At 32.3% G+C, this 19,873-nt stretch overlaps 2 protein-coding genes and 1 long non-coding RNA gene across 4 annotated transcripts; all 3 read right to left on the bottom strand.

Annotated features, from left to right (window-relative positions):
* Positions 1-37: 37 nt before the first annotated feature.
* Positions 38-5,277, bottom strand: LOC101260764 (F-box protein At4g00755). 2 transcript variants are annotated; one of them, XM_004229793.5, is made up of 6 exons: positions 4,828-5,277; positions 4,037-4,211; positions 1,557-1,976; positions 1,126-1,295; positions 779-897; positions 38-584 (listed from the first exon to the last, which is right to left on the bottom strand). In XM_004229793.5, the coding sequence occupies exons 2-6, from the start codon at positions 4,161-4,163 to the stop codon at positions 284-286; spliced, it is 1,137 nt and encodes a 378-aa protein (XP_004229841.1). In that variant the 5' UTR covers positions 4,164-4,211; positions 4,828-5,277; the 3' UTR covers positions 38-283. The 2 variants fall into 2 exon arrangements, with proteins under 2 accessions (XP_004229841.1, XP_069143603.1); XM_069287502.1 differs by having other exon boundaries at positions 4,634-4,830.
* A 3,761-nt stretch (positions 5,278-9,038) lies between these two features.
* LOC138337579 (uncharacterized) lies at positions 9,039-10,826 on the bottom strand. Its single transcript, XR_011210875.1, has 2 exons — positions 10,412-10,826; positions 9,039-9,320 (listed from the first exon to the last, which is right to left on the bottom strand). It is a non-coding gene; the product is annotated as an uncharacterized lncRNA (long non-coding RNA).
* Positions 10,827-12,020: 1,194 nt separating this feature from the next.
* LOC101260475 (F-box protein PP2-A13) lies at positions 12,021-13,925 on the bottom strand. The gene is made up of 3 exons (XM_004229792.5): positions 13,506-13,925; positions 13,272-13,390; positions 12,021-12,486 (listed from the first exon to the last, which is right to left on the bottom strand). The coding sequence occupies exons 1-3, from the start codon at positions 13,830-13,832 to the stop codon at positions 12,069-12,071; spliced, it is 864 nt and encodes a 287-aa protein (XP_004229840.1). The 5' UTR covers positions 13,833-13,925; the 3' UTR covers positions 12,021-12,068.
* Positions 13,926-19,873: the final 5,948 nt, after the last annotated feature.

Raw genomic sequence — 19,873 nt, 5'->3', positions numbered from 1 at the left:
TCTAGAAAATTGTCGATAGAGCCTCACTTACCGTATGTGCAAAAGCAAACAGTAATGAAAATGTCATTTGCACGAAGGAGAATGGATCTCTTTACAGATTTGTTATTGAAAAATGCGCAAAAGCAAAGTAGAAGCATCTCAACAAATCATACAACAAAAATACAATTGAGGGTTTAAGCAGCTCTATAACTTTTTTCTAAGTACAGAAAGAACTGCTGGAAAACTACTACTTAATTAAGGACTATCAAAGACGAGCGAACATGCATCAATTGCGGTGTTAAATTTAGAAAACTCCCACTTCATCCATTTCATCATCATCCTCTTCGTCATCCCCCCATCCCATGAGTTCGAAACCTGGATGGTGGTTCTGTAAAAAGAACTCAACAATGCCAGCATCAACCACAAGGTCATCTGATAGTGTTGGAGGAACATTTGAGTCTTGATGACTTCCATTAGTCAAGCTTTGCAACATGCATCCAAAAACATCTCGATTGTACTTCAACACAAATTCTTGAGACGGCTCTAGCACCTCTACGTCGAATGCAGGGCCCAGAGGTCGCCCTACAACTCTCACATGACTTATACTGCAACATAAGAACGAAATATCGTCAAAATCACATATATGATTATAGTCAACCGGCCTTCTTATAAAAACATCTACAATCCAGTTTTCTCGGTCAGTAATGCAATGCTAGTCCAGTAAAACAACTTGCTGATAGATATAGCAGCATATAGTAAGTAGACCGCTCAACCAAAGAGAGAAAAGATGAGCACAAACCATATGTAAAACAAGTCGTCCATTTCTTGTCTCTGAACTCTGCCCAAAAGTTGAATCTGCATATATCCACCAACGCAAAGCACAGGTTCTGGCAGGTTGAACCGCTGAAAGCATTTTTCCTGGCCATCAAAGTTTGATCTGTCAATTCTCCTCCGAATACAAATTAATCTATACACCCCTTTCGAGGACTTAGACAACATATTTGACTAGCTTTTACTTTCAACAACACTTGATCAGAACAAAGCCTATGACTACTCTAACCATCAGCAAACTTTTCCACCAAAAACATAGAAAAGTGAGTAAATAAGATTAGCTTTTATAGGAAGAAAACTAAAGAAAAAAAAGACCTGCGTCATAGGGAATTCTTCAGAAGTATAAGTCCATATAAACTTGTCATCAGCAGGCTGTTGCTGGGGCATTTTCAGGAGATCACTCTCATCCTTTGAAGATTTGGGGTGCCCTAATCGAAATCGAACAGATTTTGCAGAATATATGGGCTTGCCAGGCTGGAAATAAGCTGAATTGGAAAAATTATGTATTAGTCAAGAGGACTGAATAAAGCTTCAGAAGCCTGTGAAACTCAAAAACTATGTTGCTCGGACTCTTTCGAAATGTAGACGGGTGCGTCGGATCCTCCAAATATAGTGTATTTTTGAAGGATCCAGCACGGGTGCGGCATCATTTTTGAAGAGTCCGAGCAACTTAGCTCAAAACTGTACTTGAGGGGCATCTAATCCACAGGATGATAATAAAAGAGACTGAAAGGAAGCTTAATCACCTTCGAAAGGTTGCATAAAAACTTCCGTGATCACACATAAATCAGCTTTCAATTTGTAAATCAGTGTCTCGGGGGCATTCGGATCACTGTGTCCTGTACTTGACCAGTAGGAAGGTCTATTTAGATATTTGTCCATCGGGATTAAGGTATTGACAATACTTTCATCTGGATAATTGTCCGTGCTGGAAGCACTGACTGCATAGCCTATGCAATCGTTTCGACATGACTTTGATGATTCAATAGCTTGAAGTAGAGAAGAATAAACTTCATGGTCTCTTTTTAGAGTCTCCCAGTTGGAATTGCTAGACCCGGCGTCTTTTGCTTCTGATGCACTCAAATCTAGTTCTGCTATCCAGGCAATCCTAGAAAGCTGCTGAAACTTTCCCACACAGAGTTGCTTAGAGAGTCCATTGGAAATCACTGCAAATAACGTAAATCATCAACCTGTTTGTTCTTCCAAATGGTAATAAACTTTCAAGGATAGAAACTGGCACCAAAATTTCTCGAAGAAAAGCTTAATGTAGCCAATTTCTTGTGAAAGAGATTGTAAAGTGCCTACAAATTGATGCCACATCGTCAAGCCAAAAAGGCAGCAAAGTCAGATTATGGCAGTACTGAGTAAAGTGCCAACATCAAAATAACTTAATTGCATTGGCACCACTCAGAGAAGAAAAATATAATTTTCGAAATAGTAGCTTATCAAAAGAGTTAAAGAAATACAAACAAGTAGTTAACTACTTTACAACATGCAACTGGGGAAGCTCCAGTCAACTAGATATCTCAGGTATTATATTCGAGGATAAGCAAACAAGGCCAAGTATGGTATCACATCACAAGATGATATTTCTAAATAGTCATCATTGTATCAAATACTAACTATACAAGCGATGATATTGGTGTTCAAAGCCAAATCAATTGTTGTTCTTTTTTTTAAAAAAAAAAACAATGTTTCTTGTTAGTGTTTCGGGACGAACAATAGTCCCAGGCATGCCAAAAGCTGAAACTACCCTTTCAGTTGTTGAAAAATGTATTTTGTCCCCAAAGGTTTCTTTTTAAGAAACTGTGGAATGTCTATTTCCTTCATCCAATGAAATTATTTTAAGATATATTTCAGAGGGCCAAAGATGTAGTCGGATTGAATTAGTTTCACCATATGAAAGTTCCCAGATGTTTGACAGCTTTGGTGAAAGTTCTCCAATTATTCACAAAACAACCGCATAACAAATTCTCCTATAACAAAATCCAAGCACTCGGTATGTTGTGCCCCCAAAAAAAAATGAAACTTAACCACATTTGAAACTGAATTTCACTCGACGGTGAGAGTTGATCACTAATCATCCTACAAATAAGCATACATTCAACTACTCAAGGACTGAGACAACTCACATCCATCTTTTATTTTATTTTGAGAAAGAAGACAACTCACATCCATCAATTCATCAAATTCACTGAAATAATAAACATTGTGTTCTCTATACTTCGACACAAGTAACTTAGCAAATTATCTGACAAGCTGCCTCATTTGACCTCTCCTTGCATTTCTCATAATCATGCTAAACTATTTAAGAAATTCTTTTAGTCAATTTCTTTCTACTTATTTTGTTTTTAACTTTTTCCGTGTGGCAGGGAAAAATAATGAATGATGTGTTCTCTATGCATCCGGATGCAAATAATTCAGTTAATCATACAACAGACTGCCTAACTGGACTTCTCATGCATGTCCTGCAATCACGAAACGCCAGGTAGAAACAAAAAATAGCAATAATTGGGTCAAAGTTTAATCTTAATTGTTGAAACTCAATAAATCAGACAGTGGTTCTTATCGGAGACATCACTTCATTGAGTGATTGGTATTGAACACTTCCATGAAATCAACCAAATCTGATTATGATTCAGTTTGCACACTCTTTAAAGGACCCGTCTTTCCTTTCATCTTTCCAAGACTTCACTTATTTTACACTCATTCCGGATATTTATCAAGGCATATTCAAACTGAGGATAGAGACTCATTGCTTAATATTCTAGATGCCAATAAAGTAGTTATGAGTCTTTATGCACACTAATCACATGATGTAACGGGATAAAGTATACACGTATGTGAAACAAGAGTAGAAGTAATGGAAACAAAGGAAAACTCTGTGGTTTATGAAATTTAACAACACGGGAATTGATAACCAGTATAACCCCACAAAATGGGGTCTGGGAGTTAAGAGACCTTACCTCTACCTCAAGGGTAGAGAGGTTGTTTCCGACATATCCTCGGCTCAAGAAAAATCATCTAAAGCAGTCCAGAAAAAAAGTAGCAGCCGTACAGGAAATAGCAGATAGTAACAAAAACAGCAGGTAGAACCAGGACAGTAACTACAAAAAAAATATGATAGTTGAAGTACAAGCAACAACAAAAATTGAAGGACAAGAAACTACTGGGGCAACACTACAACTACTGTTATTAAGGAAGACGGAAAGCTTGATTAGCTTACCAAATTGGCGCCAACGGCGTGAAACAGAGCCAGCACGGACTACATCAGCTGGATCGATCAAACGCATCATAATATCCAGAGACACATCAGTGTCCAGCCATTGCACAAAATCAAAACGTGTCTCCATGGCACAACCAAAAGCGTAATCCCCTAGATAATGTCAAAGTCCCAAAACCTGAAATTGTCAACAAGACAAACAAAATGATGCAATAAGCAAAAAAACTATAAAAAGAGAGGGAAGTAACGACAAGGTTATCAACACTAATATAGATAATTCAGAGTTAAATCAGCAAACATATCGATAAATATATGAACTTAAATACCAACTTATACTTGTGCTATGGGTTTCAAAATGGATCATGTAAAATGTCTTCTCTTTAGAAACTTCAAAAGAATGAAAATTTCACATTAAGTCCATCATTTAACTACACCTCAATACCAAGTTACTCGAAGTCGTCTATTTGAATCTTCTATATCCATCAGGTCCTTTTGTTAAGTCAATACTCACATAAAAATCTCATCTTTCACAAAATTCACCATTTTTCTTTCCAACTGACAAAAACCATAAACATAAAGAGATACGAGAAGGCCGCATACCTATTCAAATGAGAGGAAAAGAAGAAAAGAGGCAACAACAATAAACGTGGATAGATTTAACAATCTGGGGCTCAAAAAAAGTAGCATACAACACATGAGCAATCTAAAATTCTGAGATTAACCCAATAAATTCAAGAATGCATTGAACAAAAATGTAAACCAACAGAACGAGTGGAAAGGAAGAAACTTTGTACCTTGTGAATTGAAGAAAGAGAAGAAAACCCTAGAAAGAAGAGCAGAAACAAATGTATAAAGAAATCTAGAAATGGAAACTATTGAGGACAGATAAAATCATTTCCTTCAATGACCCAATAGATTTATCTGAAGCTTCCAAATTTAATTGGTGGATGAAATTATTTCTACAGTTTCATTCAAACAGGGAAGAAAATGCTAGAATTTGGTCTTCATTAATTTAATTAATTTCATCGATTTGGTTACTGGGCCGCTTAAAATGTATTGTAGATCTATTTTGTGCAGATGATAGAAAAAAGTACAGCTATTTGCCGCATAATGGATTGACAAATATTTCTATCACTGTATTAGTTCGGCTTAAAACAATTAGTTCGCCATAATTTTATAAAGCGACATTACTTTCTAAAACAGTGAGTGAATTTCCTAAATGGCTATCGAAGAGAATTGTCTTCAAATACTTATCACTTATCTTTTATTTAATATCAAAATATCACTTAATTATCACTATTTTTCTCTAAATATATTTGACACTTTAAAATTATCATTCTTTATTAGTTGGCATGACATGCTATCAATTTCTTTTAATAATAGACTAATTTAATTCGTTGAATCCATTTAACTAAAATAGTGATCATATTATTTTTTTATTTTTTTATTAGTTTATTAAGAATAACTTTCATACGTAAAATCTTTTATCATAATTAAACTTTTTATTTTATTATGTTATGAAGAATATATTTTTAAAATATGTCATAATTTTATCAATTTTAAATACTTAACTCATAAACGTTAATTTACATAAATTAATTGTAAATTGTATAATAAATTAATAATATTAAAGGTTGATTAATTATTAAAAAATAATTATTTAGGTGTTTTGAAATCCATATATACTTACAATATATATAAATTAACAAGTGCTCTCAAATTTTAAAATTCTTTAGCCACAAATAACGAACTTCTTTTAAGCAAATGTAATTAAAAAAAAAGTGAGATAATGCACGAGTATCCCTTCAGCCTATGTCTGAAATTTCAGAGACGCACTTATACTACACGAATGTCTTATTACCCTTGAACTTATTTTATTAATAATTTCATGGTATTATCTTGTGGGCCCAATGCTGATAGACTTTTTTTTCAAGTCAGTGTCACGTAAGCCGAAAAGGGATAGAAAATTATTTATAAAATAAATTCATAAGGATAATAAAACCTTAGTATAATATAAGTGTATTCTGAAATTTTGGACATAATTTAAGTAATACTTGTGTATTTTCCCAAAAAATAATACTATAAAATCAATTAATGAACACGTTGAGTTTTTTGGTATAAGTATTTGGTATTCAAAATCTACTTACCAATTAATCCATACTTGTGTAGAGATTGGAAAGGACCTGAAAATTAATCCACCTTTGTACTGCGATTGCAAAAATTCTGAAAGTATTTTTTCTTTTTTATTTTCAAAACTCGAAAAAAATATCATATTTATTTTTCTGTCTTTGCATCCGATTTATGTAAGGTTTAGGATGTCTAGGCTGAGCATTTGTAATTTGGTAGGAAATTTCCTTCGACAGCAACACGAGTATAAATATTGCATCCCAAATGATCCTGTCTATCCCCTGACAACAACACAAGTCTAAAAACTTCACGAAAATTTTAATTTCGGATAATATTGATTTGATGTGATGGTATTAATGGACTTGTTGAAAATATTATTTTTATATGATTAATTAAATATTGATATATTAGCGGATTCATACTATAAAGAGGGGTGCAAATGCACCCGCTAACTTTCAAAAATAGCATATGTATATGATATGTCTATTTTGAAAAATTGATAGAAATTAAGATATAGTTAACAGTACACCATAAAATGCATAAAACTGCCCTTACTTATGCTATTGGTAAAAGCTTGAAATATCACTCTAAAGACTAGAGCTCAAATCCAACTAAAGCCTTTTTTTTATTTGTTTTTATTTTAAGGTTAGCTTAGAGCTCATATTTGAGCTAAGTTTATATTGATGCATTCAATGTCTTTAAATTTTAGATTCGTTTATGTGTCAAACTCTTGTAGGAGCATGAAAAAGTGTTCTTAAGTTGAACATAGGACTCTAAATAACAAACTGAGAGAAATGTTGAACTTAGTGATAGTTTAGTGGTGTATGTCATGTTTGCCAATCTGTGTTATCAATACCAAAAATTATTGGTTGTAATAAATTTTTTCAGAAACACGAAGTAACTGAAATTTAAAGAACCAGTAAGTAAGATGAACAAAAATTTATTTCTAAAAAATACTTGAATCTGTAAAAACTTACCAGAATCTGAATTAATCTTTTTTAGTTTGGAAGAAAATCAAGTCCACCGAATTCACAGTGTCTCTTCTAATATTCGAGATTTGATTTGGAATATAACCTCCCAGGGTAAAATTATCTTAATCAGTAGAGTGTAGATACCAAAAACTCTACTGTCAGCGAATCAATCCACAACAGGAAAGTACACGAAGAAATATGTGTTTAGAAGAAGAAGGAAGAAGATCAGAAAATTTGTAGGAAAATATTCTGAAGACTGAGTGGTACTTATAGGCAAGAAGAATATATTCTAAAAGGTTGCAACCCTTTCAGAATTGACACGACCATTAATGAAAGGTTGCAAACTTTCAAATGGTATTGACTGTTCCTGAAAATAGCAACCTTTCAGAACAGTCATGGCGGGAATTTTAAATATAACAAAAATTAAACGAGTCACGCGCGCGGATCTGAGTCGGGTTAACTAAAAAGTTGAAAACATTTCGGTTAACTTCTGTTATCAACTAATTAATTGAAATAATTTTTGGCCATTTAATTAATTAAATAGATAGATAAAATAAATTTTGTCCAAAAACAATCTCTCGATCGATCAGCCGAAGCCAAAGCGCATAAATTTTGTCCAAAAAATAATCTCTCGATCATTTGCCAAAGCCGAAGCCGAAACGAGCGACGACGACGCGAGGGGTCCCTCTTTCCAACCCTTTTAACAATTACTAGGACTGTTGTATTTAAACTCTCCTATTTTTCTTTCAATTACCGATGATGGATAATTGCCTTTTTTTCATTAAAGCATTAGAGGATCCCTATATTTTCCATCAATTCTTACTACATACCCAACATGTCATTCATATTTCAAAATCGGATTGTATTTAAATTTAATTAATCAATATAAAGGATTGTTTTTAATATTATCCATAATTTATAAATAAAAGTAATAATTTACTGGAAATTTAAAAATATTTTCCATACTCATCTCATTATATAATTATTTTATTTTTTATATTACCTTTTATATAGTAAATTTATGTAATCACGTATAACTCTGCTTTTCTTGTTGATTTAATACTTTAAAATGATACGTGACAATATATAATAGCTGAAACATTATATTTATTAAAACAATGAGATTAAGCATCTGCAACCGAAATATAGTAACATTCACAATGATATGTCACACAATAATTTTATAAAACGGGCACCATGTTAGATGTAAATAAAATGTTATAATGGGAAAAGTAAGTGAAATTGAATAATATTATTTATTTAATCGGTTAAAGTGTACTTTTCTTACTAAACTAGTCCCTTTCATTCTGTTGCTCTTATCTTAAAAGAACACCTGAAAACGTTAAAATTCTACCTGCAGTAAACACAAATCTGTTAAACTGCAGCGTCTACCTACTCTTTGAGTCAGAACCAAGAAACATGACTATTGAAAACTGGTAACTTTTGACATTATGCAATGAAATTGATAGAAAATGTCCAAGACATTGGTGTTATGAAAACACGGATAGATACAAATATATATTTGATAAAAGTAATGAAAATAAAATGGAAAATAATAATATCAAGAATTTTACGTGGAAACTCTTCTAGATAAGGGAAAAACCACGGGATAAGAGGAGTAATTGATACCACTATAATAAAGAATTTTACAATGTGTATCACAAATACAATAATCAAAGTGAGTACTATACAATATTCGTTTGGTTTTCACCTTACTAAAATATTACTTACACTCTATTTTTTTTCACAAACTGTTTTCTTGTATACCCTGTGGAATATCTCACTTTGCTTTCAAAATATTTTTTTTTTCTTTAACTTGGTGTATTCTACGAATGAGCAAGAATATTCTATTTATAAAAGGAAGAAAATTATGTCTATGTCACTAATAACATAGATAAATAGCAAAATTAAAAAAAGATAGCAAATCTTACTACATCAGAGTATAGAAATATTACATCAGAAATAATATACACATGGTTTCCATTTTCCTTAAGAGTCTGAAATCAGAACAATATAACCTCACAATATACACAAAAGATTCTTGAAAATGTCAATAACCAGAATTCCTCAGCATTCATTACCTCTATTGGAGCCATTCAAAGGCAAAATATGAAGAAGGATTTCAAGGGGCTCGGTATCTGCGGTCATGACAACGAATTCCGAAACTCCTCTGTTTAGTGTCTTCGTAGCTGAAACAGAACAACAACACAGTTGTTATTTGTAGTTTTGATGATTTGACAAATTTAGGGACCTCATAAAGGTACCGGGTTTTCTACTTGAGTACTGCAGGTGTATTGTTCGAAGTATTGCAGATGAAACAAAACTCAGGGACCTAATAGAGGTACCAGGCTCTCATGATGATGAGTCAGTCAACTGCCAGCTGGAGATGGTGCAGAAAGTAGGTGCACACTTCCCGATGGCGTCAGAAAGTGTGACCCTTCCAACCAATGGCAAAGAAGTTTAGGAAAGTGACTTGCCCATATAAAAGGCACTTTCCTAAACACTTTTCTTCAGTTTTTGCAACTTGATAAACACTTTTCAAGAACTTTTGCAAAGGCTAACACAAAGCAAAGGCAGAATCATTCCTAGGACAACAGCAACATCTGGAGATTTTCGTCTAGTTGTTTAGGGATTTATTCTCTTGTTCTTAAATTGTAAACCACTCCTAAATCTATAAAGGAAATTGATGTGTTGTGTTAAAAGTCTAGGTTGTCCAGGTGGGATAGCTTAGTGGGTAGATTGTTTTTCTACTTTGGCTTGTTGAGCAATAGAGGTCTATTGCTTAACGGTAAGATTGATAACTCTTTCTTACGTTTGGTGTAATCGTGTTTCGCTTTTGCTTTTGAAGATTAGTGAAAACGATTGAAAATCCTGTGAGACAGGTCGTGGTTTTACTCCCTCAAGCAAGGAGGTTTCCACGTAAAATCATTGTGTTGATTTTACTGCATTTAACTTTCTGGTAATTTTCTGAAGTAAAGTAAAGGACCTGGTGCATTACTCGTTAAGTGAACGCATATGTTCTATCAACAGTTTTCTCTTTCAGTACATGAGGAGCAACACAGACATTACCAATTTATAAAGTGGAAAAAAATCGACAACATAGAAGTAACTTATTCACCAAAACACCATATAATAAAGTTCCAAAACAATACAAGTTAACAGTCTTTATAGCTTAGTCCCCACCACCACCACAAAACTAACTCAGTTTTCTTAATCTTTGGATATAAAAAAAATGATTAACAGCGTGACTAAATATAAAGTGTTAAAAAAGTGAATAAACCTTCATTAGCATCCTTTTTATTCTGCTTATAATTAGCAGCTTGTTGAACCAAATCCATTAGGGTCGTTGTAAGCTGTGAATCAGCAAGCGGATATGCTTTTGGGTTCACAGTTTCTGTTGCCTACAATTACATAAAGCAAAACCATTAGAATTAACCGTGTATTAGAACAGAAAAATCAAACAAAAAGATGAAGAATTTCAATAAACTAAGCAAAAGTATCGGGCGGCGGGAGCAGCGGGCAAGTGCTTGCTAAGCCAACAGCCAAGTGAACCCCGCGGGACATCTCTGAAAGCAAAATTATTAGAGACAGAGAGATCATCATTGCAGCTGCTGATTGAGAGAACTGTGGAGGAGAAAAAGGAGTTTAGACATAAAACGAGTCCGTCCAAACGCGATTACGTGCAAAATTAGTCTATTGTCTTTTGTCGTTGAAATTACGATATTATTCCTTCCGTTTAATTTTATTTGGCGATTATTTCTAAAATATATTTGTGTCTTTTGTTTATAATTTTATTGTATCAAGAAAGCATCTCTTTGTTAGTTGCTTTTTTAAAAATAATTTGATCAAAAAGCGATGAACTAAGAGACATTGTCCGTAACTTATGTTTGACAAGTTATTTAACAAAAAAGCAACAGATTCAGAGATGCCTTCTGTCGCTATTTTTTTTAATAATAATGATTAACTAGAAGCGGATGGTGTTGTTAGTTCTTTATTTATAAATAATTATTTAAATAAAAAGCAATGGACTGCATGCTATTAATATAAAATATTTATATATATATGACAAAAAAATTCGTAAAAAAGCGAAGGATTAGGAGATGTCATCCGTTGTTTTTCCTAACAAAATTTTTTAAAATATTTTTTTAATTTATAAGCGCCTGTGGCAATTTGCGTCGTCCGTCGCTTTTTTTACAGTTCTTTTAGTAGTGTATCCCTTAAGACAAATTTTAAAGCTGAAAAATGTTGCCTCAAACACAGGGACACAGTCTGTTAAAAAAAATTATACAATTGACTCTCACTAGAGACATTGATATCAATAACAATATAAAAATTCAAAACTAATTTTCTAACTTAAATATAAATATAATTTTTTTAGAAATTCCAATTATGGAGTAGGGCTAATAAGCCGTGGAAACAAAGGATGGGTAGAGGAGTGACCGAAGTGGAGAGCAACGGCTGGTTGGTGGACGATCAGTGATGTGTCGATGGCCTAGAGCATTATAATCGCCGGAGAAGAGAGAAGGGAGAAGAATTAGGCCAGACTTTTCAGATATGCCTGATGAAGGAGAAAGGTAGCTTTTGATATTTTATTTTTTAGTGGACCTGACGTTAAATTTAACCAGATGAATTTGTTACTATAGGGCAAAGGACCAAATAAAGCAATACATCAAGGCTATATAAATCATGTGAAATATATTAAAGATCAAAATAAAGCGTCTCTTTAGCTTTTTTCATGTATTCAGTCTTTTTATTTGACTTGTCTACCGTTTGATAAGAGAAAAGTATCATCATCTAAGCTCAAAATCAACTATTGTCTATCATTTCGTGGACTAAGATACAAAAAACCTGGATCTCTCTAGATGCTAAATAGAAACGACTAGAAGACATTTTAAGGAGAAAACGAAGTATATACAAAACTGATGGTTGTAAAGCAATCAACAAGTTAATTGTTTAGATAAGCTAGTAGGGCATATTAACACCGAATCAACACACAGACCACCTTTTGTATGTGTACAATCTATCTGTGTCAATGAATATTTGATTTTTGTTGGAACAGTGCCATCCTTAACAACAAAATCTCCTACATGATGCTGCATCCAAGTTCCTAAATTGTCCAGATAACACCGGGATGTCACACGACAATCATCCGCTGTTGTTAACTGAAACTGGACAGGTTTTAAGTCCCAGCCATGAACATGCTCATAGTTACAGGCACGACGTTTGTGCCTCTTTGTCGCCTTACCAAGCTGAAGTCTGAAGAATAGACTATAGGTCCCTTCTGGGAATTGGAACTCGAGATCCCCATCGACTTCAAGCCACCAGATTTGTTGAAGATAAGCTACAGTTTTGAATCTACATGAAGAATGAGAGTATCAGATGCATAATTGAACTTCAAAAGTCTACATTACTGGACAGGGGAAAGAGCAAACAGATCACAAAACATTTACAATACAAAAGTCTTTCTTTTGGCTTACTTATTTCATACAACCACACAATTCCATATACCAATCGAATCAACCTATTCGAGGATTCACCCACACATGTCATAAGAAAGGAATGAGACGCGACAACACCGCTCTCCCTTGTTTTCTTTTTTTCCATAGGGCATTTGATTTTGTTACGATATCTCTTTAATTGGCCACCCCGATCGATCATCAGGCCAGCTCAACTTCGTGAATGCCCTGAAGGAGCTGCTCTCATTACGATGAAATCTCGAGGATTCACTCACTAGAAACTTGAACACCAGACACCAGGCTCAACATCACTTGACCAATTCATCCTGATCTTAGTTTAATAAGTGATGTTGTATTCTTAGAACCGTCAAAATCTCATCGTATCGATACAAAGACAGAGTTCAGATTGGGATGGAGATACTATTTGAAATAGGAACAAGGTTTGATTCATTTCATAGTTCAATAATATTACAGTATTGGTGGGTTGAATCATATTTTAAAAAAAGGATAAGTAATCCGCGAGAACATGTTAAATTATCAGTAAATTTAAAGTTTGTATATATATGACTTAAATCCGAATTATAAATAATCTCACATGGAATTTAGTGGCCTTCTTCATGTTTTGAAATATGACACTAGTCAATAACTCATAAGCAGAGCCATGTTTGTTGACAAAAACCTCACCTTGATTCATCGGTCGGAATGTGATTCCAGTATCTTCGATCATCGATGCCGGTAATTGACATTCCTTTGGATGAAATTGCCAAACAAACCCCTCCATTCTTCTTGTCAATCCATACTTGCTGTAACCAAAATTTAAAAAAAAAAAATCCCCCAAATTATCAAATCTCAAACTTGGCAGGGGAAGAGGTAATATAAAATGTTAAAAAAAAAAGAAGAAGAAGAGAAGAGACAGACCTTTGTGTCACCATCAAAGGACCTGGGAGAAGAAAGCTTAGCAAAAATGTCCTTTTTACAGAGGGCATCATCAACATTGAGGGCAAGCAATTTTTGAAGAATATAGTTATAATTAGAGGGCAATTTGGGTTCCCATATAAAATCAGCAGATGAAGCAGCACGAAATAGCCTATTAATACGCGATAATTTGCAGATCTCAGGTGGATCAAGGTATGAAAGCAGAAGAGCAACACAAGCCTCTGGTATATCATCAAGCTTAGGCTTAAATGGCAAATAATTCAACCCATCATCACAATTTGTGTCAATTGAAGATACATTAGCACCCATATCAGAAAAAATAGAGAAATGGAAAAAAAATGGTGAAGGAGAGTCTCTCTCTATATGTCTGTATCTGGTGGAACAAGAAAAGAAATTGTGGATTTTGATGTTTTCTAGAAAAAAGGGCTTTTTGACTGTTGGTATGACGAGGACAAGGAGAGAGAAAAAGTAATTCTTATCCACAACTATTTCAAAGTTTGTTTATCGTTATTTACGTATTAAAATTTAGCATAATTTTATTATACTTTTTTGAAAATGAAATAATGCTCCATCATATAAAATCTAGCATAAACTATACAACATTTTCATGAAACGTAGCATTACTAATATAATGAAACACAATTTTATTCTCAATACTAACTTCACAAATTTTCAATAAAATGAAAAGGATTTAAATTTTATATCAAATTTATATATAATTAATTTTGATATTATCAAAGTTTACTTTCTTTATTCTATATTACTTAATCCTTGTTTTCAAAAAAATTCTGATTAGAAGTATATTTTATTAAACTAACATTAGTAATGATAGATTTTAGTTTTTGGATTTGATTAGTTTCACTCATTCGATACGAAGGATAGTATGAGAAAAATTAATAAAACTCTCTTAATTTGTTTAAGTGAACAAGCTAAACGAAATAGTTATTTTTAAAATAGGAGACACATAAATGAAAGGAAGGAATATATAATTTTAACTAGTAATCAAACAACTTTGTAGGGACTGTTTGATAGTTGATTAGAGTTATGCAAGTATTACAAATCTATGAATTTGTTACGAGGAACTGATATATTATCTTATATAGGGATTAATTATTCATATATCATTTTTTTTAATATAAAATTATAACATAAATTTTTTTTCGTTATTTCATATATGTATTCTTTATGCGAGTTTCTAAATTGTAAATCAACACGCATGAATGACTTACGTTCTAACCAAGTTCCGAATATATTATATTGCTTATACCAAATAATCCCTTACTGTGATAGGTTGTTTTGGTCTTTTGTTTGATACTTGGCTTATCAGGTGTCCTTTGAATGGTAGTGAAGCTTTTGCCCAACAACTTGCCAAGTTGGCTTGAATTCCATAAGAGTACTTGTCAATTGACAAAAATCAATTATTGTGAAGAAATTGCTCTTCTGGATAATGCATAAATGATACTCAAAAAATACAAGTCTGAATTGAATAATTATATTTATCATCTTGTCCAATTTCATTTCCTACTAGTTGTGAGGGTCTACTTTTTTTAAAAAAAAAAAATTATTTAGTACAAAAATTGATCCAAAATTAGTAAACAGTTAATTTCAGAAAATGTTAGAATGAAATTGTCACTAGTCGTTGTCTTACAAATATATATTATATTAATTAAATTATGTTGGGTTTAGCAAGTGAATAGGAAAAGAAAAGAGAGAATATGAAAAGTGAGGAAACTATTTTGGAGGAAAAATGACAAGTCATTTGCAAAGTGCAAATGAAAAGTCATTTCTCTCATATCAGCAAAAGAATGGAAAATCGTTGTCCTTATATAAGGAAACATTTTCATTACTTCTTAAAGAGCTAAGAAGAAGATGTCCCCTCACGCCGTCGATGGCTTCAGCTTCGGATAGTTTTTGTTAAATCAAATAAATGCCGTTATTTTTTAACAGACACATTTTTCTGAAAAGTTGTTATTTTTATCAACAATGGGTAAAGTCAATTTTTGATTTTTCAAACACTGAAATTTTTTCCTTCTCTGCATATATTTTTCTCTCAAATAAATCAAAGCGTCGATCGACTGAGTCTGTGTGACTTGTTCCTGTTCTGAAGTTCGTTGTTTGAGGTACCGCTATTTTTTAAACAGGATTAATTTGTTTTATCTTGAGAGAAATTAATCCATAACCTCAAGTATAATGAGGGGATTAAATTTCTTAAGGAGATACATTAATTTTTGTGGACTCGAATTATTTTATATTTTTTCTGCTTCGTCTTATTTCTGTTTCTGTTTATTGGTTAACCTTATAAATACAGATTGTTTAACAAATTATTATCGTTAATTAATTACCACTTAATCATATTTTATATATTATACCTCATATATTCATCTTTAAGCCAATGAACTAACATTTGTGAATAAAACTGTATTCACTAAATAAATTCACTATTATAACCCAAATATAACTTATACACAATGCCATAAATTCTTAGTTATGCCCTATCTTTATCAATCCATTGATATGAAATGATCAACTAAAATTACTAATTTCTTAGGTAGGACATCGACATTATATCCAAATCAATAAAATCATTCTTATGCTGGCAGGTTAGCTATCAATTAATACTATAGTATAAAATAAGAAATATGTTTATGTGGTCCATCTTTCCTTTTCAACCATTGCACTTTTGTTTCCACAAAGGAAAAACATTAACTATTTAATGAACATTAGAAAAATTAAAAGTGCCCACCAATCACTCTCCTAACCACAAATTTTAATATTAAACTAATGGAAAAGCAAGAAAGTAATAATATTCTAGTAACTATTAATAAAGTTAGGTTGGACCCTCCCCCCTTGTGCAACTTGTTTGTGTAGTATATATGCTAAAAATATATAAATCAGAATCTCGAAAGGTGATTTTAATTATTTTAATTCAATAGAAGACAATTATTAGATATAAATAGCAAAATCCATTAGTACTTTACATGTGGAATTGAGTCAGCAAATAAATGCAGGCCACAAATGGCTTTTCACTACCACGTATATATTCCCTTTGTTTTAACTAAGAAATTAGCTTTTTTTTGCTCGATTGCGATTTGAACAGAAAGAAGATTATAAAGTCCTAATGTTTATCCATGTGATGCTTACAAGAATACGTAGCTGTCCATGTCCTAGTAACACTTGATTTTACTTTATTTAGTAACCATTGCTCTTCTCGTTCTCATATTGAAAAGTAGAATTAAAAACAGCAAATTAATAACGAATATATATGTTGCGAGTATAAACAATGTTAGTGTGATATTTTAATATTAATAAACATATATTATATGTTAATATTATATATTATGTTGTGTTTATTGATGGATATTGTATTTGTATCTCTTTACTCTTATCAATTATTAAGAATATAATCATTAATTGTTCGTAATATATGTAATCACCAACTCTTTATTCTTGTAACCACGTACCTTTGGGGCACTCATTTACCTATATTATTATTCATAAAAAAAAGAAAAGAAGAAGATTCATTTGTTGCCAATCTGTGTTAAGAAAATCAGAGACTACTGGTTGTAATAAATCATTCAGAAACACGAAGTAACTGAGATTTTAGATTCAGTAAATAAGATGAACAGAAATTTATTTGTAAAAAATAATTTAATCTGTAAAACTTACCAGAATGTTGAATACTCTTTTATTTCTCTTTTTAGGAAAAAAATCAAGTCCACTGAATTCACAGTGTCCCCTTAAGGAAATTATTCCCCTCTAGTATCCGAGGTTTGATTTGGAATATAACCTCCCAGGGTAAAATGATCTTAATCAGTAGAGTATGGATACCAAAAACTCTACTGTCAGCGAATCAATCCACAGCAGGAAAGTACACGAAGAAATATATGTTTTTAAGAAGGAAGATCAGAAAATTCGTTAGGAAATATTTTGAAGACTGAATGGTATTTATAGGCAAGAATAATATATTCTGAAAGGTTGCTACCCTTTCAGAATTGACACGACCATTAATGAAAGGTTGCAAACTTTCAAATGGTATTGACTGTAAATTTTGAATATAACGGAATTTAAAACGGGTCACTCGCGCGGATCCGAGTCGGGTCGGGTTAACTAAAAAGTTGAAAACATTTCGGTTAAATTCTGTTATCAACTAAATAATTTTTGGCCATTTAAATTAATTAATAAATAATTAAAATAAATTTTGTCCAAAAAATTATCTCTCGATCAATCATAAGCGAGCGACGACGACGGCGCGAGGGGGTCCCTCTTTCCAACCCTTTTAACAATTAATAGGAGTGTTTATTTATTTAAACTCTCCTATTTTCATTTTCATTACCGATGAGGGACTATTGCCTTTTTCAATAAAGCATACTTTTCAAGTTTCCAACCTTTCAAATTCTAAACTTTTCAAATTCCTCTCATTCCCTCTATTTCCCATCAATTCTTGCTACGTACCTAACATCATCCTCTATCAATAGTGATGTCTCTTTCTCCGTGGATAGATAAAGAAAGAAGGGAACTGTGAGAAAATATTGAATTAGCATAGTGAAAGAGAGAATTGAGACAAAAAAATATTCTAAGAGCTCGTTTCGATTTACTTAAACTACGTAATTTTCAATAAAAATAAAAAAAAACAAGCTGAAATGATTTTCAAGTCAATAAGTAGGTGGAGACCTATTTTTAATTTTTAACTTATTTTAAGTTATTTTTTTTAGTAAAAAGAGTTAAAAATATTCATCGATATTATTTTATTAGTTAAATATACTTTTGCCGTTAAAATAAAGTTATTTTTAGCCCTGCCATCTACAAACTTGTCACATATATCATCAATTGAGTGAAAAATCCTAAATCAACAAAAAATAACCTCATTTACTTAAATTAACCAATTTAAACCCGACTCATTTATGGTTTAACCCACCTATATTTCTCTCAAATTGGATGACTTCGTAAGTTGAAGCACCTATGCTTCAGTTCTTTGATTCCTGCAAATGCCCCAACCTGGGTAACCAAGTCCACGCACAAGCACTCAAAATTGGATTTCATGGACACGAGTTTGTTGAGACTAAGTTGCTTCAGATGTACGGGAAATGTGGTTGTTTTGATGACGCAGTCCAACTGTTCGTGAAAGAAATTTGTATTCGTGGAACGCTATCATTAATGTTTATTTGAGTAATGGGCTTTTTGAGTGTTTTAGGCAGGTGCGGTTTGTGGGGTTGGAATTTTTCTTGTTTCCGGTGGTCTTGAAGATTTGTTGTGGTTATGGTGGGGTTTAAGCAATTACATGGTACAGTGATAAAGTATGGATTTGTATCCAACATTTACGTTATTGGACTTTAGTTATTATGGCTTTAGCTGCCAATGGAATGTTAACTGAAATCTCTTGAAGTTTTTAATAAAATGTCTGTTGGACCATTTTACACCAAATTTCATTTCTTGGGGTGCTTTGGTTGGTGGATTTTCACAGAATACATACGACGAAGAGGCCATTGAATATCTCTACAGAATGCAAGTTGCTGGATTCCAGTCAAAAGATAAGTGGGTCGGGTTTAAATTGGTCAATTTTAAGTAAATTGAGTTATTTTTGTTGGTTTAGGATTTTTCATCTAATTGAGGAGTATATATGGTAAGTTTGTAAACGGCGAGGTTAAAAATAACTTTATTTTAATGGCGAGGATATATTTAAATAATAAAACAAAATCAAGAATTATTTTTAACCCTTTTCCCTTTTTTATATTGTCAAACACTTTCTAACTTATCTTAAGTCATTTTGTACTTATTTTAGATTATTTTTTATATTTGTCAAACACTCACATAAATCAAAAAATGAATTAAACATAAGTTTGATTGACCGACTTTTACATCAATTCAAATAACCTCTAAGTCTTTAACTATATTCATTATATAAAAGAGAGTAGTTATATGTTGAAAGAATATGCCCTTTTCGTGGAGTTTTGAACTCTTCAAAGGTACTTGCGTTGTACGACGTTGTTAGACTGTTGTATTCCGAAGAAGACAAGTCAAGAGTGATACTACTGGATTGGTGTAGATTATGCCACAGTAAACTTAAACTCTCCTTAAATAGAACGAGATATCCGCACGTTAATCTTAATTCTTTTTATTCATATTCAGTTGTAATTTATTATATTTATATTATATTACAAAAACAAATAATCAATGACAATTTTACAAGACAATAAGAAGTTATAAAAACAATATTAAATTTAGTATGAATCGGACGAGTTGAGTTATAATATATGCTTAATTCATTTTAATCCAATTACTTCATTTTAATAAGTCTATGTGATTTGTCGATTCTTTCTTGGATTCTCCACGTCGAGAGCCTATAATCAAAA

The sequence above is a fragment of the Solanum lycopersicum genome, chromosome 1 (assembly GCF_036512215.1).
Source record: "Solanum lycopersicum chromosome 1, SLM_r2.1".
Classification (NCBI taxonomy): domain Eukaryota; kingdom Viridiplantae; phylum Streptophyta; class Magnoliopsida; order Solanales; family Solanaceae; genus Solanum; species Solanum lycopersicum.
The sequence above is the reverse complement of the archived record's forward strand: the minus strand, read 5'-3'. Positions and strand labels throughout refer to the sequence as shown.

What these genes read in the sequence shown, in the direction of transcription:
- LOC101260764 (XM_004229793.5), bottom strand. Translation starts at nt 4,163, where the DNA reads ATGGAGACACGTTTTGATTTTGTGCAATGGCTGGACACTGATGTGTCT. An exon ending in ACGCCGTTGGCGCCAATTTG is followed by an intron (nt 1,977 to 4,036) that starts GTAAGCTAATCA and finishes CGTTATTTGCAG; the next exon opens with TGATTTCCAATGGACTCTCT. An exon ending in AAGAATTCCCTATGACGCAG is followed by an intron (nt 898 to 1,125) that starts GTCTTTTTTTTC and finishes TTTGATGGCCAG; the next exon opens with GAAAAATGCTTTCAGCGGTT.
- LOC101260475 (XM_004229792.5), bottom strand. Translation starts at nt 13,832, where the DNA reads ATGGGTGCTAATGTATCTTCAATTGACACAAATTGTGATGATGGGTTG. An exon ending in CCTTTGATGGTGACACAAAG is followed by an intron (nt 13,391 to 13,505) that starts GTCTGTCTCTTC and finishes TTTTGGTTACAG; the next exon opens with CAAGTATGGATTGACAAGAA. An exon ending in ATTCCGACCGATGAATCAAG is followed by an intron (nt 12,487 to 13,271) that starts GTGAGGTTTTTG and finishes TTCTTCATGTAG; the next exon opens with ATTCAAAACTGTAGCTTATC.